This window comes from Achroia grisella, unplaced genomic scaffold (genome assembly GCF_030625045.1).
Source record: "Achroia grisella isolate CSIRO2021 unplaced genomic scaffold, CSIRO_AGI_Agris_v1 utg702, whole genome shotgun sequence".
Lineage (NCBI taxonomy): Eukaryota > Metazoa > Arthropoda > Insecta > Lepidoptera > Pyralidae > Achroia > Achroia grisella.
In genome coordinates, this window is record NW_026712999.1 from 2,153,520 (window position 1) to 2,173,217 (window position 19,698).

The 19,698-nt window shown below is 38.7% G+C and overlaps 5 protein-coding genes across 5 annotated transcripts in view; 4 read left to right on the forward strand and 1 right to left on the reverse strand.

Annotated features, from left to right (window-relative positions):
* Positions 1-5,027, forward strand: part of LOC131850072 (uncharacterized) — a 52,769-nt gene extending 47,742 nt beyond the window's left edge. Inside the window, exons 63-69 of the mRNA XM_059200223.1 lie at positions 1,115-1,309; positions 1,632-1,753; positions 2,068-2,237; positions 2,625-2,736; positions 2,829-2,960; positions 3,070-3,245; positions 4,819-5,027. Coding sequence (XP_059056206.1) covers positions 1,115-1,309; positions 1,632-1,753; positions 2,068-2,237; positions 2,625-2,736; positions 2,829-2,960; positions 3,070-3,245; positions 4,819-4,905 — 994 coding nt within the window. The 3' untranslated portion in view covers positions 4,906-5,027. The remainder of the gene's footprint in view (positions 1-1,114; positions 1,310-1,631; positions 1,754-2,067; positions 2,238-2,624; positions 2,737-2,828; positions 2,961-3,069; positions 3,246-4,818) is intronic.
* Positions 5,028-5,239: 212 nt separating this feature from the next.
* LOC131850164 (heme oxygenase 1) lies at positions 5,240-7,359 on the reverse strand. Its single transcript, XM_059200338.1, has 4 exons — positions 7,247-7,359; positions 6,501-6,633; positions 5,994-6,205; positions 5,240-5,626 (listed from the first exon to the last, which is right to left on the reverse strand). Exons 1-4 carry the CDS (start codon positions 7,344-7,346, stop codon positions 5,337-5,339), a joined length of 735 nt encoding a protein of 244 aa, XP_059056321.1. The 5' UTR covers positions 7,347-7,359; the 3' UTR covers positions 5,240-5,336.
* An 842-nt stretch (positions 7,360-8,201) lies between these two features.
* Positions 8,202-15,641, forward strand: LOC131850083 (S-methyl-5'-thioadenosine phosphorylase). The gene is made up of 8 exons (XM_059200234.1): positions 8,202-8,445; positions 11,387-11,562; positions 12,011-12,148; positions 12,783-12,962; positions 13,971-14,046; positions 14,277-14,363; positions 14,910-15,032; positions 15,372-15,641. The coding sequence occupies exons 1-8, from the start codon at positions 8,422-8,424 to the stop codon at positions 15,405-15,407; spliced, it is 840 nt and encodes a 279-aa protein (XP_059056217.1). The 5' UTR covers positions 8,202-8,421; the 3' UTR covers positions 15,408-15,641.
* On the forward strand, positions 8,464-10,560 carry LOC131850084 (cytochrome c oxidase assembly factor 7 homolog). The gene is made up of 2 exons (XM_059200235.1): positions 8,464-9,070; positions 9,855-10,560. The coding sequence occupies exons 1-2, from the start codon at positions 8,686-8,688 to the stop codon at positions 10,217-10,219; spliced, it is 750 nt and encodes a 249-aa protein (XP_059056218.1). The 5' UTR covers positions 8,464-8,685; the 3' UTR covers positions 10,220-10,560.
* A 607-nt stretch (positions 15,642-16,248) lies between the features above and the next one.
* LOC131850117 (uncharacterized) lies at positions 16,249-17,142 on the forward strand. Its single transcript, XM_059200285.1, has one exon. The coding sequence runs from the start codon at positions 16,249-16,251 to the stop codon at positions 17,140-17,142; it is 894 nt and encodes a 297-aa protein (XP_059056268.1).
* The last annotated feature ends 2,556 nt before the right edge of the window (positions 17,143-19,698 follow it).

Here is a 19,698-nt window from a genome sequence, read left to right on the forward strand (position 1 = left end):
GCGCAGCATGGAGCCGTGCGCGTACCGCGAGCTGTGCGCACTGCAGCACGTGCCCACGCGCGCGCCCGACGTCTGCCTCCAGTCAGTACTCGCACACACACTCACACACACACAGGCTCGCGCAGCATGGAGCCGTGCGCGTACCGCGAGCTGTGCGCACAGCAGCACGTGCCCACGCGCGCGCCCGACGTCTGCCTCCAGTCAGTACTCGCACACACACTCACACACACACAGGCTCGCGCAGCATGGAGCCGTGCGCGTACCGCGAGCTGTGCGCACAGCAGCACGTGCCCACGCGCGCGCCCGACGTCTGCCTCCAGTCAGTACTCGCACACACACTCACACACACACAGGCTCGCGCAGCATGGAGCCGTGCGCGTACCGCGAGCTGTGCGCACAGCAGCACGTGCCCACGCGCGCGCCCGACGTCTGCCTCCAGTCAGTACTCGCACACACACTCACACACACACAGGCTCGCGCAGCATGGAGCCGTGCGCGTACCGCGAGCTGTGCGCACAGCAGCACGTGCCCACGCGCGCGCCCGACGTCTGCCTCCAGTCAGTACTCGCACACACACTCACACACACACAGGCTCGCGCAGCATGGAGCCGTGCGCGTACCGCGAGCTGTGCGCACAGCAGCACGTGCCCACGCGCGCGCCCGACGTCTGAAAATAAAATTAATAATAATATTTTATTTTTACAATTATTGCCATAGCTGTTTTTATCTATTTACGAAAGGACTATAAGAAAATTGGCGAAGATATTTCAGTCAAAATTTAGTGATAAAAAAAATTAATGTCAAAATACAGCCAAAAAAGTGGCACTTCATAGATTTCGTAAACAGGTGCTGCCAATAGTCGGTGCGGCACTGCGAGCATCACAATGCATTCTGTGTCGCCCATAATGCTTACCTATATAGACGATGATTAGCACTTTCCATAATAGATGTAATTTGTTTGTTAATCCAGATAAATAGAAAATTATCTCGTTTATTCCTTTACAAAGTAACTAGGACTAGTAAGTAGGACTATAAATTTATTGTCCTATTTTGGTATATTATTTATTTCAAGTTACTCACTCTCATTATGAAATAAAATTTCTATCTCGTCTAGATGTACGACTCCGCAAGGTGACATCGTAGAGGAGGGCTCGTTCACCCAACTACAACAGGTGCCCAACTCAACAGATGTGGTGTTTATAGTAGAGGCCGAGCACTGCAACAGACAAATTCGCAAACGGAAGAATATAGATCTCTTCGTGGAAGCATTCGATAGCCGCTTGCAAGGACATGGTCTTTCTGATAACAGGTATGTGGTTGAAAATCTTTAATATAACTAGCGACTCCTTCCGGCTTCTATGGATGTATTAGAAATCTTTGAATTTCTCGGCTTTTACTATACTATAACACGCATGTATTATACATATAAAACTTCGTTTTGGATAACACTATCCATTGCTGGAAACTGCATTAAAATCCGTCGCATAATTTAAAAAGATATAAGCGAACAGACAGCGACTTTGATTTATACTGTATATAAAGATTATGTACATGAATGTCGCTTATATGCAGGTCTGTGTACTCTGTAATTTTACTGCTTTAAATTGGCATATTTTATAATCTAATTCGAGGTATGCGGTGGTGGGCTTCGGAGGCGTTGGTGTATACTCGCAGCCGCGCGCACTCTATGTCAACGGGGAAGTGTTCGCTGACGCCACGCAAGTTCCGCTGCACTTCGACCATCTAGATCTCGGTACAGTATATATAGTACTTCTCATGTCTACTGGCTACAGAGCAATTTTTATTTTCATCATTCTCATAATGTTGTCTGATACAATTATTGACATATTTGATTCACAAGTATATAGAAACGTCGTAACCGTTTCGATTTTAACATGTTTAATGAAATTGTTTATGTTAGAGTGCACTTCGTCCTTCGATCCGGATGGTAAAAAAGTAAATTCATTCCATATAATGTTCCCGTATATTATTTTAGTCCTTCGAGCCAGATAATATTTTGACTTAAACGCAAAATACAACAGTTTATTTGAATATTTCGCATCGCAGAGAAGCCGCAGAGCCCGAGCAACTCGTCCTCCGGGCGGCGCGGGCGCGGGCGCGGGCGCGGCGACATGTTCGCGGCGCTGCAGTTCGCCACGCGCCTGCCGCTGCGGCCCGCCGCGCCGCGCACGCTGCTGCTGCTGCCCTGCGCGCGCTGCGACCTCGCCGCCATGTCGGTGAGTGTGCACGCGACTGTACCGCGGCCGCCACCTCCGCTGCGACCTCGCCGCCATGTCGGTGAGTGTGCACGCGACTGTACCGCGGCCGCCACCTCCGCTGCGACCTCGCCGCCATGTCGGTGAGTGTGCACGCGACTGTACCGCGGCCGCCACCTCCGCTGCGACCTCGCCGCCATGTCGGTGAGTGTGCACGCGACTGTACCGCGGCCGCCACCTCCGCTGCGACCTCGCCGCCATGTCGGTGAGTGTGCACGCGACTGTACCGCGGCCGCCACCTCCGCTGCGACCTCGCCTGTGCCTGCCGCCGCCGCTGTTGAACTGCATCCCCCTCCCTCTTCATTATACATCATAAATGGCATATAACAAATGCGTTTATATTTTCAGTACGACTACTCAACGATATCTCACACATTAATGGAAAACTCCGTGACACTTCACATTCTAATGGACGATGACTTCATGTTATCTAAGAAACGAGCAGCTAAATACTTGTTTGGTGAGTATGTTAAACTTAATACTGTTCGCATTTGCTTTTCTCTATAAAGAAGAATAAACTGAATGCTGAATTCTTGTCATATGTGGTTTTAGGTATTGACAGCACTTTGGCATATACTAACAAAGATTACGAGAGACTAGTGGGCGATGTCGGACTTCGCAAGCAAGTCAAATTACCTAAAGATCGACTGGGACTTTGCACGTCACTCGCGCTAGAAACTAATGGTGAGTCACATTTGAAATGTTCTATGAAGTACGCACATCTTTAAAGTTTAATTCACTTACTTCTTTCTTATTCGATCTTTTAATCAACAATACTTATGTGAATGTGTAGGGTCAATATTCGCCGGCGCGAAGCTGCAAGGCGACCGTCCGACGGCTCGGCGGTTCTCAAGTGTGGTGGGCGCCCGGGCCGCCCTCGGCGCTGCGGGCCGCGCGTGCGGCCGCCCGCGCTGCGAGTGTCGCGACGGCCGCCTGCACTGCCGGCCCTGCTCCGACGCGCTGCGCATGGTCAGTGTCCCCCCGCCTCCTCCTCCTCCTCCTCCCCCTCCCCCGCCGTCACCAGCGTGCGGCCGCCCGCGCTGCGAGTGTCGCGACGGCCGCCTGCACTGCCGGCCCTGCTCCGACGCGCTGCGCATGGTCAGTGTCCCCCCGCCTCCTCCTCCTCCCCCTCCCCCGCCGTCACCAGCGTGCGGCCGCCCGCGCTGCGAGTGTCGCGACGGCCGCCTGCACTGCCGGCCCTGCTCCGACGCGCTGCGCATGGTCAGTGTCCCCCCGCCTCCTCCCCCTCCCCCGCCGTCACCAGCGTGCGGCCGCCCGCGCTGCGAGTGTCGCGACGGCCGCCTGCACTGCCGGCCCTGCTCCGACGCGCTGCGCATGGTCAGTGTCCCCCCGCCTCCTCCTCCTCCTCCTCCCCCTCCCCCGCCGTCACCAGCGTGCGGCCGCCCGCGCTGCGAGTGTCGCGACGGCCGCCTGCACTGCCGGCCCTGCTCCGACGCGCTGCGCATGGTCAGTGTCCCCCCGCCTCCTCCTCCTCCTCCTCCCCCTCCCCCCCCTCCCCCGCCGTCACCAGCGTGCGGCCGCCCGCGCTGCGAGTGTCGCGACGGCCGCCTGCACTGCCGGCCCTGCTCCGACGCGCTGCGCATGGTCAGTGTCCCCCCGCCTCCTCCTCCTCCTCCTCCCCCTCCCCCGCCGTCACCAGCGTGCGGCCGCCCGCGCTGCGAGTGTCGCGACGGCCGCCTGCACTGCCGGCCCTGCTCCGACGCGCTGCGCATGGTCAGTGTCCCCCCGCCTCCTCCTCCTCCTCCTCCCCCTCCCCCGCCGTCACCAGCGTGCGGCCGCCCGCGCTGCGAGTGTCGCGACGGCCGCCTGCACTGCCGGCCCTGCTCCGACGCGCTGCGCATGGTCAGTGTCCCCCCGCCTCCTCCTCCTCCTCCTCCCCCTCCCCCGCCGTCACCAGCGTGCGGCCGCCCGCGCTGCGAGTGTCGCGACGGCCGCCTGCACTGCCGGCCCTGCTCCGACGCGCTGCGCATGGTCAGTGTCCCCCCGCCTCCTCCCCCTCCCCCGCCGTCACCAGCGTGCGGCCGCCCGCGCTGCGAGTGTCGCGACGGCCGCCTGCACTGCCGGCCCTGCTCCGACGCGCTGCGCATGGTCAGTGTCCCCCCGCCTCCTCCTCCTCCTCCTCCCCCTCCCCCGCCGTCACCAGCGTGCGGCCGCCCGCGCTGCGAGTGTCGCGACGGCCGCCTGCACTGCCGGCCCTGCTCCGACGCGCTGCGCATGGTCAGTGTCCCCCCGCCTCCTCCCCCTCCCCCGCCGTCACCAGCGTGCGGCCGCCCGCGCTGCGAGTGTCGCGACGGCCGCCTGCACTGCCGGCCCTGCTCCGACGCGCTGCGCATGGTCAGTGTCCCCCCCGCTCCCCGCCTCCTACTCCCCCTCCCCCGCCGTCACCAGCGTGCGGCCTGATATCCAAACAGTCAGTGTCTCCCCGCCCCCCGATGGATTATATGATTTTTATTGATTTGTTATTTATGTTGAAATGAAATATTTTATTTTATATTAACATAATATATTCTATCATTTTCAGTCTGAGCTATCATTCTGGAACACAGAAGACATAGACGAGCTGATTGATATGGCTATGGACCCGCCCACACTTCCGTCTCTGAACTGATTATAATTGACATTTATAGAATCAATAAGTTAATGGACAATACGCAGCATGCGTATGTTATATATTTCTTGTAAATATTAAATGAATCTCTACTAGTTTAATAAATATATTAAATTAATATTAATAAGTAATTACAAATAAATTATTTTTATGATCACACCTATTTTATTTATTAATACTATTTAGATAAGCTCTTGTATATATTGTGTTACTTTGACAAGAAATAAGAAAAATATAATTAGCAGCTAAGATGAATAAAATAACTCCAATGATTTGCCTACTTTTTTTGTACTCTTTTGTGGTTAAATAAAATACATTTTATAAATTGATCAGTCTTTACTCAAGTAACTACAGACATACTTAATAACTCAACTTTCCTATTATCTATAATATTTTTTACCTCTTTAATAATATTAACAAATATTTAAATCTTACTTATGCATCTTATATGCTAAAATAACACCAACAAAAACTAAGAAAACTGCTGAAGCTTTATACAATAATGCTCTAATAACTTGATCCTGTCCTCCCACAGAATTTACAATTAGATTATTCATGAGAAATACTTGATTACTTTCATCAATAAATGCCTGCTGTTCTTCATCACTCATCTCTTCTGCAATTTGGTTCATTACATCTTTGAAGTCTTTTTTCAACTGAGCAATATCAATACCACTAAAATCTGTCACTTTATCTATGTAAACATCTTTGTTAGTATTCTCTGAAACAAAATTATTTGTTATTAACTAGTTAATGTAACTTTACATTCTTAAGTTAAAATGTATGAATATGGCACTAATTCATTAGTCTAAATATTTACACAACCAACTGGTTGAGTAACTAAATAAGAGGAAATCAGTCATAGTGATTAAAGCAGACCAAACTCAACAAACAGCACTCGTTCAAAAGTATGACAGATGAGCCAGCCAACACTGCATTTGAGCCCAATAATCCACCCCACCATACTGTCACATGTCTGGACATTAAATGAGCATGACTACTCAAGACACTTTACTATGTCATAGCTACTTAAAATTACTCTATGTCAGTTATATATTATATATTTATTCTTCTTTACAAATACATACTTTCACCAAACATTTTACGTTTTTTAGCAAGTATCTGTCCTCCACTTAGCAACCCCAAGTATAAATGGTAGATATAAGCCATCAGTAGCTTCGGATTTTCTTTCTCCAAGTTCTGTAAATGTTCCAGGTAGTTTTCCAGGGCTGCAGATTTTGGAAGTGATTGCCATTCATCACCAAGATAGTGCTGAAGATCCTCCTCAAAAGCTGACTTCCTGTAATAATATTAAAATATGTTTTAGATTCACACAAAGAATCTTATTTTATTCATTGTTTGGATTTAACTGGGAAAAATTGTAGTTTTGGGGAGTTTTTTTACATATTTGAAATAACAAACAAGTTGGTTACCCTTGTGGTGGCAAGAAGCGAGCTATATCATTATATCAAAATTTTTTATTTTTTTTATTTATATCATGCAATCAGTCTTCCAGACTATTCGCAGATTTGTTGACTATCTGATATTATATTGATTATATCAAAATAAATAAATATAATAATAATAAGCATTACCTGTGAAGTACTTTGTGAACAAACAACCGGTTATATTCTGATATGTTCAACCTGTCCTTTGTGTCTTCAAGGTAAGCAAACACATGATAAAATATGAAAAGTCCTCCACCCCACACTTTTTCATCCCTTAGAGCTAAAAATAAAAGTAAAGTGTAAGATTAACATTGCTCTTAAAATCATTACATAGTATAAAATAAAGTTGCTGTTGTTGTCTGTCCATCCCTATGTATGCTTAAATCTTTAAAACTACGCAACGGATATTGAAGTGGTATTTTTAATAGATAGAGTGATTCTAGAGGAAGGTTTAATATTAGGATAATAATAATACCTGTACACCCATGCAATACCAGGGCGAGTAGCTAGTTGTAAATAAAATAGAATTATAACATTAATGTTATTAGAACAAAGGTAAAGTGTAAGATTTACATTGCTCTTAAAATTATCAACATAATAGTTTTATTGATATTAATGAATGTAGCATACAGGAACAATGTACATAAATACACAATTTTAAAGAGTAACTTAAGTCTCACCTAGCCTAGTTAGTAATGCTACTAATGGTACTAGTGAGACTAAATTCTTCTATAAGGCGAACCTTATAGATAGTATTGGAGTAAATTTAAAATTATGATAATATATTGTTAAGGCAATTCAAAAATTAAATGACAATAGAGAGTAATATATTTTTTAATTACTTTAATAAACTTAAATATTTTATGTACTACATAATAGAAATTATAACTCACAAATAGCAAATTTGGCGTTGACCAGGGCATCGCTAACTGAATGTATTTGTCGGGTTGCCTTTCGAATACGAACAGTGAATACTTCCAAATTTCTAGCCATTATTTCAAACAGATATTAAACAGCGTCGGGTCCGATTCGTAAGATATGTTAAATTTTATTAATGTATTCAATTAAACAAAGAAACGATTTACAGAAAATGTCTTGTTAATCATCTATTACGATGTTTATTTTCAGTTTCAGTAAGTAAATCAGCTGTTTGAATTGACAGAACTGGCTTGATTGACTAATATTAGTCTGCAGTCAATCTGAATACAGCGCAGAGTAGTACTTCGAAATCATCAAAGAGAAAAGTAAATATACCAACAGGGAAATCATATAGGAATTGACAAAATCCAAGTAGTTTTTTTTTTCCATATCCGTCCATGTCCTTTTCAGTGATGGAACAGGCAAAGATCCTTAGACCGTACAGCCTAGTCTACTTTTAAACTTCTTCATATTCGAACAAGTGATGAGGCCAAAGGCCAATTCTTATGTATGTCTATTTATTATGTTTTCATTCGTGTTCAAAATTTAAGTCTTATCCGTAGTCCATATCCTTGTACAAAATCCAAGTAGTTGCATCACATTTGAATTTTTTTTTATACTACGTAAGTGGGAAACAACAGCCGTTTACTCTTACTAATTTACCCCTTTGAGAAGCATTTTTCTAAGATTTCTTAAGTTTTTGTGTTCATCCACATTATTACACCGTAATTTGTGCAGCAGTTTTTACATGACACCTTAATATCAGACAAAAGACAGTATTCGCTTGCGTCTCATTACAATTTTACGACTTTATTATATGTAAAAGTAAAGAAAAGATATGTCAGACGAATGTATGACTCTATGACCTTTGCCTATAGTCAGTATAAAGAAATTCCTAAATAAATCTATGGTTTGTTTTATCAGAGAGTATAAACATTTTTAACTTTTTATTACTTTTTTATCATCGTCTTTATTGTATCATTTGTCTTTAATTGACTTTTACGTTTATTTAATTTTCCTGTGCATATAAAAATACTTGTGTTTATTTTAATTTGGCTTATTTTGCCATACAGAACTGTTTTATTTTTACTGAAACACGTCGGCTCAAGCGATCGAATTTTTTCATTTTCATCTAATAAAAGAGCTTAAAATGGGCGATAATAAAAAAATAAAGGTAGCTAATTTTCATTTATTTAAATCTGTGTTCATTTATATTATTTTAATTCCTTATTATTCCTAAATTAAAATATTTTCATATATTTTAATCGTATAGTAATGAAGTTGTTTACATATACTGATAAGTGTTATCACACTGACGTTTCCATTCAATCTTATGTATTATCTAACCTCAACATACGATTTATTAAAGACAACTAATATTAATTGAACTTTAAGTTATTTTTACGAAATTACGATGGCTTATGACTTAAAAAGGGAAGAAGAAGTTAAAGAATATATAGAAAATCTTGGTATTGAGTACCGTTTTGGTTGTTATAAAGAAAAAAAGCCAGAAGTGTGTCATCTTCTCGGTGATTACTTGGAAGCGATCAAAAAAGATTTTGAGAAGGCTGCAACAGTATTTAAAAGCAATTGCTTAGATTATAATTTCGGTAAATCTTGTTTAAAATACGGTAACTATGCATTAGTGGGGCGAGGCAGTATCAAAAGCAATCCAAATGAAGCGTTATCGTATTTTGAAAAAGGATGTGATTTAAATGAACCTACAGCTTGTTTGCATGCTGGTATGCTATTGACGGCTACAGGGCCCGGTATCAGTGTGAAAAGGGATGTCCCTAAAGGTAAATATAAATATATGTTTTAAGTCTTTTCACATTTATTACTTGTTTATAATATAATAAGCAATATCTAGTCTAGTTATAAAATACCAACATACTATAAAATATAAAATACCATTTTGCATTTTAGTGCTAAATAACATACCTCATTTATTTATTAATCATGTAATCATTTGTTGATTATAGTATAGTGTTGTTTTTTTTTTAATTCTATATTTGACTGTGTTTGGTATACAATAATATATAATAAAATTCTTAATAGAAAATACAATGTTATTTACATGAAGTATAAAACTATATGACCAGAATGTCAGCAACAAATAGTAATAGATATATTTTTTATGTGTCGTTAAAAATTATTAATTTGCTATGTTGAAAATATTATTGCAGTAGAATAAAGCCATATTTGACAGAATTTAGAATGATCATAATAAGACATTATGCTCTGAGTTGTAGTAATTCATGGTATTGAAATTATTAAAATTAATGGAATTATACGTGAAGAATTATTAATTAAATAATAATTTGGCTTATTGAGAACATTAAATATTTCTTGTGATAACAGATTTTAAGCATAAATAATATTGATCTATTTCATACACAATCAGCATTTCATTATTTATGCTAAGTTAAATCACTGTCAGTCACCATTAATGTAAAATTGTCATCATTTTTTTTAATTAATTCAAATTCATTCAACAATTCTATTTTATTTGAATATTGAATACATGAATGTGTTTATTTTGACATTATTTAAAATCACTTATCTATATAATGTTTGTTATAGGCTACAACTATTTAAAAAGAAGTTGTGATCAAAAGGATGATATGGCATGTCACTACCTCTCCGGAATGTACCTCACAGGTGTACCAAAGAATGTTTCGGATTTCAACCCACACAACTCTGAGAAAAATAAAAACATAGAATATTTAATAAAACCAGACAAAAAACAAGCATACCAATTTGCACTGAAGGGCTGTGAATATGGAAATATGTATGCATGTGCTAATGTGAGCATGATGTTTAAAAAAGGTGATGGGGTAGAGAAGAATGAAGAAGAATCCAAAAGATATTTTGCACTTGCACAAAGTTTACAAAAAGCGCATGAAACTGCAAAAGAATTAAAGTTCCAGCAAGGATTAGAGAAATAACTTAGAAAATAAATTATTTAATATTGTTTTTAGTAATATAGAATGCTAAGAAATGAATGTTACTGAGTAATGATTATGCTGCTATTGTTTGTATAGAGTTCCAGATGTAGATATGAATTACATGATTGTTAATAAATTTATTATTTTATTCAAAACCCTGATTATCTTGCATTAACAATACTGTGAATAGAATAGAATGTTGGCACTTATGTAGTGAAGATAAGTAATTAATTGAGGATTGATTATTATAAAAATTAAAGTTATATAAGTTGGTTTGATTCCTGTCTAGCCTTGGTGGTGTGGCTGTTTATCACATTGTTTCACTTCAGATGGTTTCAAGTCTTCGCACAATAGAAATAGAAATAGAAATAATCTTTATTCAAATAAACTCATTACAAGCACTTTTGAATAGTCATATTTTGATTCTACCACTCATTCGGAATGCAGATTCATCACAAGAAGAATGAGCAAGAAACTTGTGTGTTGCTCTTTTTAATAGATGTTTTTTTTATATAAATAATTACAGTATAACAAGTAAGAGGCATGCGATAATCAACATAGAAGTCGCTACGCACTCATTATTAATGTAATAAGATAATATTGTCAGTGCTATAGATTTAAAGTTTTTCTATAAAAACATTATTATCGTTAACGAATTCTTCAATTTTATAGTAAGCTTTTTTGCAAAGGAACTGTTTTATTTGACATTTAAATCTTTTTTCTGGCAGATTTATAACAGACTCTGGTATTTTATTGTAAAACCTTACGCAATTGCCATAAAACGAATTACTAACTTTAGCCAAACGACATTTAGGTAAAATCAGTTTGTTATTGTTACGTAAGCTTTTATTAGTGCAATCACTAACTCTTTTGAAACTGTCTATATTCCTTCTGGCATAGATGATATTTTCATAAATGTATTGAGAAGCAACGGTGAGGATTTTTGATTCCTTAAAACACTCTCGCAATGACTCCCTGGAACCCATACCATAAATGGAGCGAATGGCCCTCTTTTGTAAAGTAAATATTGATGCAATTTATATTCATTTAAACATTTATATTCATGAGTCTGAACTAATTTTAATGATCCAATAAAATGAGTTAATATTTATTTATTACAAGAACTCTAACTTTATCTCTGTAATTTAATAAAAACAATAATATTAGATTGGTATCATTGGCGGCTCTGGGTTCGACGATCCATCGCTGTTTGAGAATCAAATCGAACGAGAACTACTCACTCCTTTTGGGAAGCCGTCTGATGTCTTAATTGAAGGAGAGATTAAGGGAGTCTCGTGTGTGCTGCTCGCGAGACATGGCAGGAAGCATCAATACCAACCGAGGTAAAATATTAATAATTTATATATATATATTATAGGATATAATCTGGATATTAATTTTAAATCTTGAGGAATTCGTCACGATAGGCGAACTGACCTGACTTCATGATCATTCTATCATCCACCACTACCGCTCCGCTACTTTTGGTTAGCGCAGACGGGTGTACCATTATCATCAATTAAAAAAAAATACATTCTGTTGTGCATGACCATGTACGTGCTACGGTTATCATTTTCCATAAAGTAAGAATTATTTATTTCTTTATTTGCACATAAAAAAGATTACAATCAATACAACAATTTGATTAGGCATTTGTGTTTTGGTAAAAAACTGGATTGTAATCCAACAATATGTAAAAGAGAACACAACACCTAAAAGAGAAATATTATAAAAAAAGAAACATGTACAGAACCAGTTTATTATTTTAATATATTATTACTTATTCGACAGTGATGTGAACTATCGCGCGAATATCTGGGCATTGAAAGAAGCCGGCTGCAGCCACGTGCTGGCCACCACAGCCACCGGATCCCTGATTGAGGAATATAAGCCTGGAGACCTCGTTATTCTGGATGATTTTATTGATAGGTATGGATGTTCCATTACGTAATTTTATAAAATATTTTTTTTTTCACCTTTGATCATAATTACTCGACCTTATCATAGGGTAGTGAAATCCTGTCAAAATATTAAATAGGTACATTGTTAGTGAAACCCTGTCAAAGTATCAAATATATAAGTACATTAAAATCATATAGAAACATACAGTAGAATCGGAAAACATTCGTATTTGGGGTCAATAATAAAAATTATGAGATAAACTTGAAATTTGACGTTATCATTATTTATTCATATTTTTACGTTTATATGACAACTATGTTATATTTAAGCCGTTATATATAAAACTATACTACTGAGGTAATATAATTAGATATTATAAAGTTATATAGACAACTGAAGTAATACAGCGGTTTGATCATTAACAATACAAATACACTTTCAAGAGTTGCATTGATCTGAGTAGTTTTCTGTATTACGTAATGTATTTAAGTACCAATGTCTATTAATTATCTAGCATTCATAGTACAAGTTTTGCTAAGTTTGGGACTAGATGGCGCTGTGACAGTTGTTTAATTACTATGTACATATGTTGCAAATAACATTAAATCAGATGGTGGATGCATCTTAATATTGGTAAAACACTTGTTTTAATCACTTCCAGGACATGGGGTCGCAAGTGCACTTTCTTCGACCGAACCGAGGGGGGACCACGTGGCGTATGTCACTTGCCTATGAAGCCGGCGTTCTGCGAGCGAGCGAGACAGGCGATGCTAAAAGCAGCACGTGCGAAAGAGTACCCATGCCACGAAAAGGGCACCGCTGTTGTCATACAGGGGCCTAGGTGACTAACTATAGTTAAAATATTTTATTGGCTTCAATTAAGCTAAGATTGTATGTATTTTGATAAGACCTAAGAAAAGAAGAAACCAAGAAGTATCCGAAAGACGGTGGTAGGTCTGTCTCTTGCCACATTGAAATTAAATATACCCACTGAAATGTGGGCCTGTCAAGTGTTGCGTTCAATATAACATTAAACATTGATTATATCTGACTATCCCACCTGGGATAACTGTGGTAACAGATTGCTAAAGATGTACCATGTCAGGTTGACCTCCACACGGTTCCCCCTGGAAACCATCGTGATAAATCGCACGATGGGCTAACTAACTTCATCTCCAGCTTATATTATCATCCTCCAATCGTGTCCCGCCAGCGTAAACCACACTACTGGTGCACCATTCCATTATCATCATTTAAAAAAACTGTCGTGACGATAGGTATATTAGTGTTTGTTTGTATACACATAATTGTTATCGTAATATATGTACTAATTGAAACAATCTAATTGTATGTAATTAAGATTGTACACTATAATTTCAAAGATGTCTTAAATTACGCCTTATAAAATATTTTTTATTGCGGGTGACGAAATACTAGTTTTATGTTTAACCTAGATAGAAAGAAATGTTACTAAAATCATTACGTGTGTTTTATCTATATGTATTATCATATTTATTCCATCATTTGGGGCAGTATGGCACTGAACCCTATCAGCCGTCATATCTGAACTTACTTTCCTTTTTTACATATCATATTTCACACAATCGATCCATATTTTTTTGGTCGTCCTCTCCGTTACTATCCATCTACGTTCATGTTAAATACTTTAAGACGTTCCCTTTATCTGTGTATTATACGAATATTATAAATTCCTTAAGGCAGAGATATTACAATACACTGTAGGTATAATAGCAAAATAAATTCATTAGATCAATTAAAAATAACTACATTTATAGAAGATATTTATAATGTTTCTGTTGTAATGAATATTGTTGTATGTTCTTTCTAGATTTTCTAGCAGAGCAGAAAGCCTGATGTTCCGCCAATGGGGCGGTCACCTCGTCAATATGACCACCGTGCCTGAGGTAATACATTTTTTTAATAATAGTAATAATATTTATTTGTGAACTATTTTGGGTATTACATCATACCTAAGCCAAAACCTAATCAATTGTTTTTTAATCAATAATATTTTAGCTACGATTGCGAGAGCAAATGTACTATGTAAAAAACTAAATGATAACAATATTTTGATAATATTATACCTCACAAAAGCTGTAGAATACTTTTTCGTACTAGATCTTTCATTTTACAGGTAGTGTTAGCAAAAGAAGCGGGATTGAGTTACGCTGCCGTAGCACTTGTTACAGATTACGACTGTTGGAGAGAAAACGAATGCTCGGTATGTTATTATTATTAAAATTTGAACTCGAATGTACAATGTAATTAAACTTTAATAAAGAATACAATAACATGAATATTGTGATTCCTACGTTATAAGTATATGTTTACGGGGCACCTATTATGGTAGAATGTGTCTGTACATAGGTCAGTTACGACATTATAGCAAATTCACTAGTGATTAACTGCAATGTTTTCCAGAGGGGATGACTTGGAGTTCGATCTCAAATCTCACACATGGAGCCAATAGACTCCTCAAATATACATATAATTAAATTTTATTTAAATATATATTTTTTATTAAATAAAGCAATGCGTGGTGTTGTAATAAATTGCTTGTATTATAATACGAATAATTATAATGATTCGTGTTTTAGTTTCTATAAGGTGAAAATTAGATTATAAATTTATACAGAAAGTATTTAGAAGACAGAAGACCAATTATATTGATATAATATGTGCAAACAAACATAATAAAAGCACTTTTAAATCTATGCATATTTGGAATGTATATTGAGGTAAGAAAGCATAATTGGTGGGTTTGCAGGTGTCTGTGGGTGAAGTGCTGGCAATGTTCAGCAAGAATGTACGGAAAGCGGCCGATGTGGTGATAGACGCTGTACAGATATTAGCTGCTGACACTAATCTTGCGTATCTAGACGACCATAAGGTAAGATGTGAATACAAGCATTAGAGGTATCAAAAGCGTCTCGGTACGATGTGTCTATTCGTGTACATACGTATATACGCGACAGTTACCACTTACCATCAGTTAACTTGTTTGTCGATAATTTTTTTATAACTTCTAGTTATAAAAAAATATCGAAAACTTAACTAATTTTTAGAACTACTTGTTATTATCGATAAATAAAAATAAGAAGCAACTACAGCAGTATTCATATATCCTAAATATCATATAAGAATAAGAGTAATTTATATGTACTCACTACTAATCACACATCCAATTCTTTAGCAGTTCAGTAAAAGTAAATTATACTATATTTTCCAGGAACTGGTGTCTGGAGCAATAATGTTGAAGGAATAGCAATGTAGCAGTTGGACTACCATAATAAAACTATGGACATACATATTTTTGTATTAAAAAAACTCAAGTCAAATGAATCTATTTTAATATAAGAGCAGTTAATTATTATTTTTATAAGGCCACAATCTTTTTTACGTAATAATGTTGTGTTAATATATAATAGTTGTGATAACAACCACCGTTATCGCTTCTCTATGTTTCTGATTGTTTATTTAGTTATATTAATATTGGTACATTTATAGATCGTAGTAGATCAGACATTAATGAAAGAACATCGCGAGTGTGTACGGCAACAAATATTTTTCCTTAAAGCAATCCAAAGTGTCGGAATCTCTAAATTTTTGTGAAACTTTATTAGTGTAAACCATAAACTACTACATATATATATTCCTTGCTCATAATAGTGCATAAAAACAGTGATTATTGTAGAAATAGGCCAAACTTAACATTAAAGTACCGCCAATAAATTGTATATAACGATTCTGTGAAGTAACTTTACTAAAACGCGTAAGCGACGCGTTGTGCACGGCGCTTACGTCCCTTTTCTCGTGAAGTCGAATTCAAACAACTTCACTAAAGGAGTGTATCATCTGTTTCCTCAACAATTGGCAGCTGTAGCGTAAATATATGAGACAGAAATTTTTTATCAAGTTATCAGAGCAATACATTTTTATACAACATGAAGTGCTCTGCGTGCCTACAGGTTTTAAAGAAACAAGAGATTATGATCGTTTGCTCTTCTACTCTGTGTAAGCAGTCCTTTCACACAGCATGTACAAACGCTGAACGTCTCAGACAGGATGAATTAAAAACATGGGTCTGTCCTGACTGTTGTGCCAGAATGAGGAGAGGTGGAGATAATTCCCAAACTCCAGTGCGCTCCACGCCAGAGAACGTCACCATACGAAAAAAGGGTCAATTACACATAGAGAACCACAGTCTGGAACTTCCGAGAGCAGAGCCTGATTCTGAAATATTGCATTCTTTATCTTCGGAAATTAGTCTCCTAAGGCAGAATATGTCTGAGATGTGGAGCAGTATTAAGGAGCGTTTTGATGATCTAAGCAATAAATTATCAAATTATGACGGACGATTGCGTACTCTTGAAACACAGGCTTGTGAAAATGCTGCTTTAAAAGCCACTATTACTACCCTACAAAATCAATTGAGCTACCAGACACAACTTTCGCTAAGGAAAGAAGTGGAAATAGCTGGCCTTGTTGAAAATCGAAATGAGTACCCTGTACACCTGACTTTAACCACAGCCTTAAAACTAGGTATGGATCTACAAGAGGAGGATCTAGATCATGTAGCTCGAGCCGGGGCCGAGCGGCAAAGTAAAGATAATAATCCGACACAGTCAGCTCCTCATCCTCTCGTAGTGTCTTTCGTTCGCCGATCCAAACGTGATGAGTTCTTAGAACGTTCAAGAAGTCGTCGTCCTCTCAAATCCAAGGATATATTAGTGGAGGGTTCTGATACGACGGTTTATATCAATGAACGACTAACGTTTAATAATCGTCGCTTATTTCGGGACACCAGGCTATTTGCAAAAAAACACGGCTTCAAACACTGCTGGGTACGAAGTGGTAACATTTTTCTTCGGAAGGGGGACTACAGAGATGGATACCCTGCTATTAAAATACAGTCCGAAAATGATCTCGAACGCGCACTTCCTACAACTGGTAAAAATCAGTCCAGCTTACAGGGAGAATCGTCGGTCATTATATCTTAATCAGCCCAGCTCACTGTTTCAGTTATTCTCTTTTTATTGTTTTCAAAAGTCATATACTTTGTCTTGTATTAATATTTTTGAATGTATAGTTTTGTTCGTCTTGATTATGTTATTTGATATTGTATGCGTACTGTATTACACTCTCATTTTTACCACACACACATACACTGTTCATACTTTACTTCACAGTGTCCTTGGCGGACTTTTTAGTTTCACACATTATTTGGAAGTAAATAGTTCATTTTCTTATTACATGGGTGTTGCATTTGGTATGTTCTTAGCTATGGCTTACTGCAAGCATAATTTGGAACCCTTTCTCTTTACTATTTTTCCATGGCATCCCTGAATTTACTTGAAGAAATTGATAACTCTTTTAAAGTAAAATGCCATACTATACCATTACCGGAAGAATGCACCCGAGTAATTTGTAAATATAATCTGAAAATCTTAAATTTAAACATAAGAAGCCTTCATAAAAATTTTGATAGTTTTTTGGTTGTTTTTAAAAGAATGAATATTGACTTTGATGTCATAGTCCTTACAGAGTGTTGGTTAAATGAAAATTCCACTGTAAACCAAATTAAAGGTTACACGTCTTTCAACTCAAAAAAGTACATAAATAAATCAGGCGGTATAACGGTTTTTGTTAAGGATAAATGGTCATACATTTCCTCGGAACTGGAGGTAGAGGACGCTAATTGTGTTGTGATCGAGGCTCCAAATTGTTTTCAAGTAGTAGCAGCTTACAGGTCTCCAAGTTTCCAAAACCCTAGTCGTTTTATTTATTCCCTTGGCTCAGTTTTGAAAAAACTTACTTACAATCCATTTCTAATCTTTACAGGGGACCTAAACATAGATATATTAAGCCCAGAAACAGATACCAATTATGTTTCCGAATACTTAAATGTACTTGCTGAATTTGGGCTTACATCGAGCATTGATATAGCTACTCGCCAAAAAACTTGTCTGGATCATATTTTTGTACCAATTAAGAGCAGGGCAGAATCTATAGTTTGTTCCTCTGATATAACTGATCATGAAATCACTATGGCAGGAATTACGTTAACGCATCAAAAACAAAATGCTCAGACACGTTCAAGGATTAGAGTAGACTATGAATCGCTGCATTCTGATCTTCATTTGATAAATTGGCATTCTTTGATGAACACAAATGATATTGAGAAGGCAGTATCTCTCTTCTCCTCCACAGTCGTGGATGCTTTATCGAGGCACTCTAAGATTGTGAAAGTTAGTCGCTCCAAATTTAATATCGAACCTTGGATGACTCCTGGACTTATGAGGTGTTCTAAACATCGTGATAAGTTACACAGCAATTTGCGTAAAGATCCCAACAATAGCGTAAAAAAACTAATTTATTCACGGTACAGAAATTTTTATATTAACTTACTAAGGAAACTTAAAGCTGATTATTATAACAAGTTGATAAGCCAAAATAAGGATGCTCCAAAAAAACTATGGAATACTATTAGGCACATTACTCATAACACTGCAACTGTCTCGTTACCCGAAGAGCTAATTAGGACTAGAAACAATATTAAAGAGTCTCTCAATTATTGTAACACCTGCCTCTCTTCCACAGGTAGTAACCTCGCAAATAAAATTTTGACTAGATTAAATGAAACACAGGACTCAATCGCCAGTAAAGTACACTACACTAATTCACCTAAAAACTCTTTTTTTATGGAACCTACCGATTCTCATGAAGTGCTGTGTTTAATAAAATCTCTTAAATCAGGAAACACCTCTGGTTTTGATGGTCTGAATAATAGTATTTTGAAGAATATTGGACATCTTATAGCTGAACCGTTAGCCTCAATATTTAATCTGAGTATATCGTCAGGGACTTTCCCGCAGGTCTGGAAAACGGCTGTGGTGATTCCCATATATAAAGCAGGTAGCAAAGACGACCCGACTAACTACCGTCCAATATCACTTTTGCCAGCTTTTTCGAAACTTTTAGAACGCATCATCTATAAGCGGCTAGTTAAATTCCTCAATCAAAACAGCCTTCTAAATGACAAACAGTTTGGATTTCGTCAGGGAAAGTCCACTGAAGATGCTGTAATCATTCTAATGGATGCTGTTGTTGATCACCTCGATGAGGGTAGGTGTTGCATAGGTGTTTTTCTGGACCTTGCTAAGGCATTTGACACTGTTTCTACACCTATACTCCTCAAAAAGCTGGAGTGTGTTGGAATACGTGGCTTGCCACTAAACTGGTTTGAGAGTTATTTGTCGCATAGAAATCAATGTATCAAGATTGGTGATCATATAAGTGATCCTATACATGTATCTTTTGGGGTTCCCCAAGGGAGCATTCTGGGTCCAATCTTATTTACTATATATATTAATGATCTTCTAAATCTCCCGCTCCAAAGCTGTAACGCAATCTGTTACGCAGATGATACTGCTCTCATATTCCATGGCCCAACTTGGCAGGAAACGCAGTACATGGCTGAATGTGGTCTTCGACAAGTGTCTGAGTGGCTGGACTATAATCTCCTAACATTAAACGCGTCTAAGACCCAGTATTTG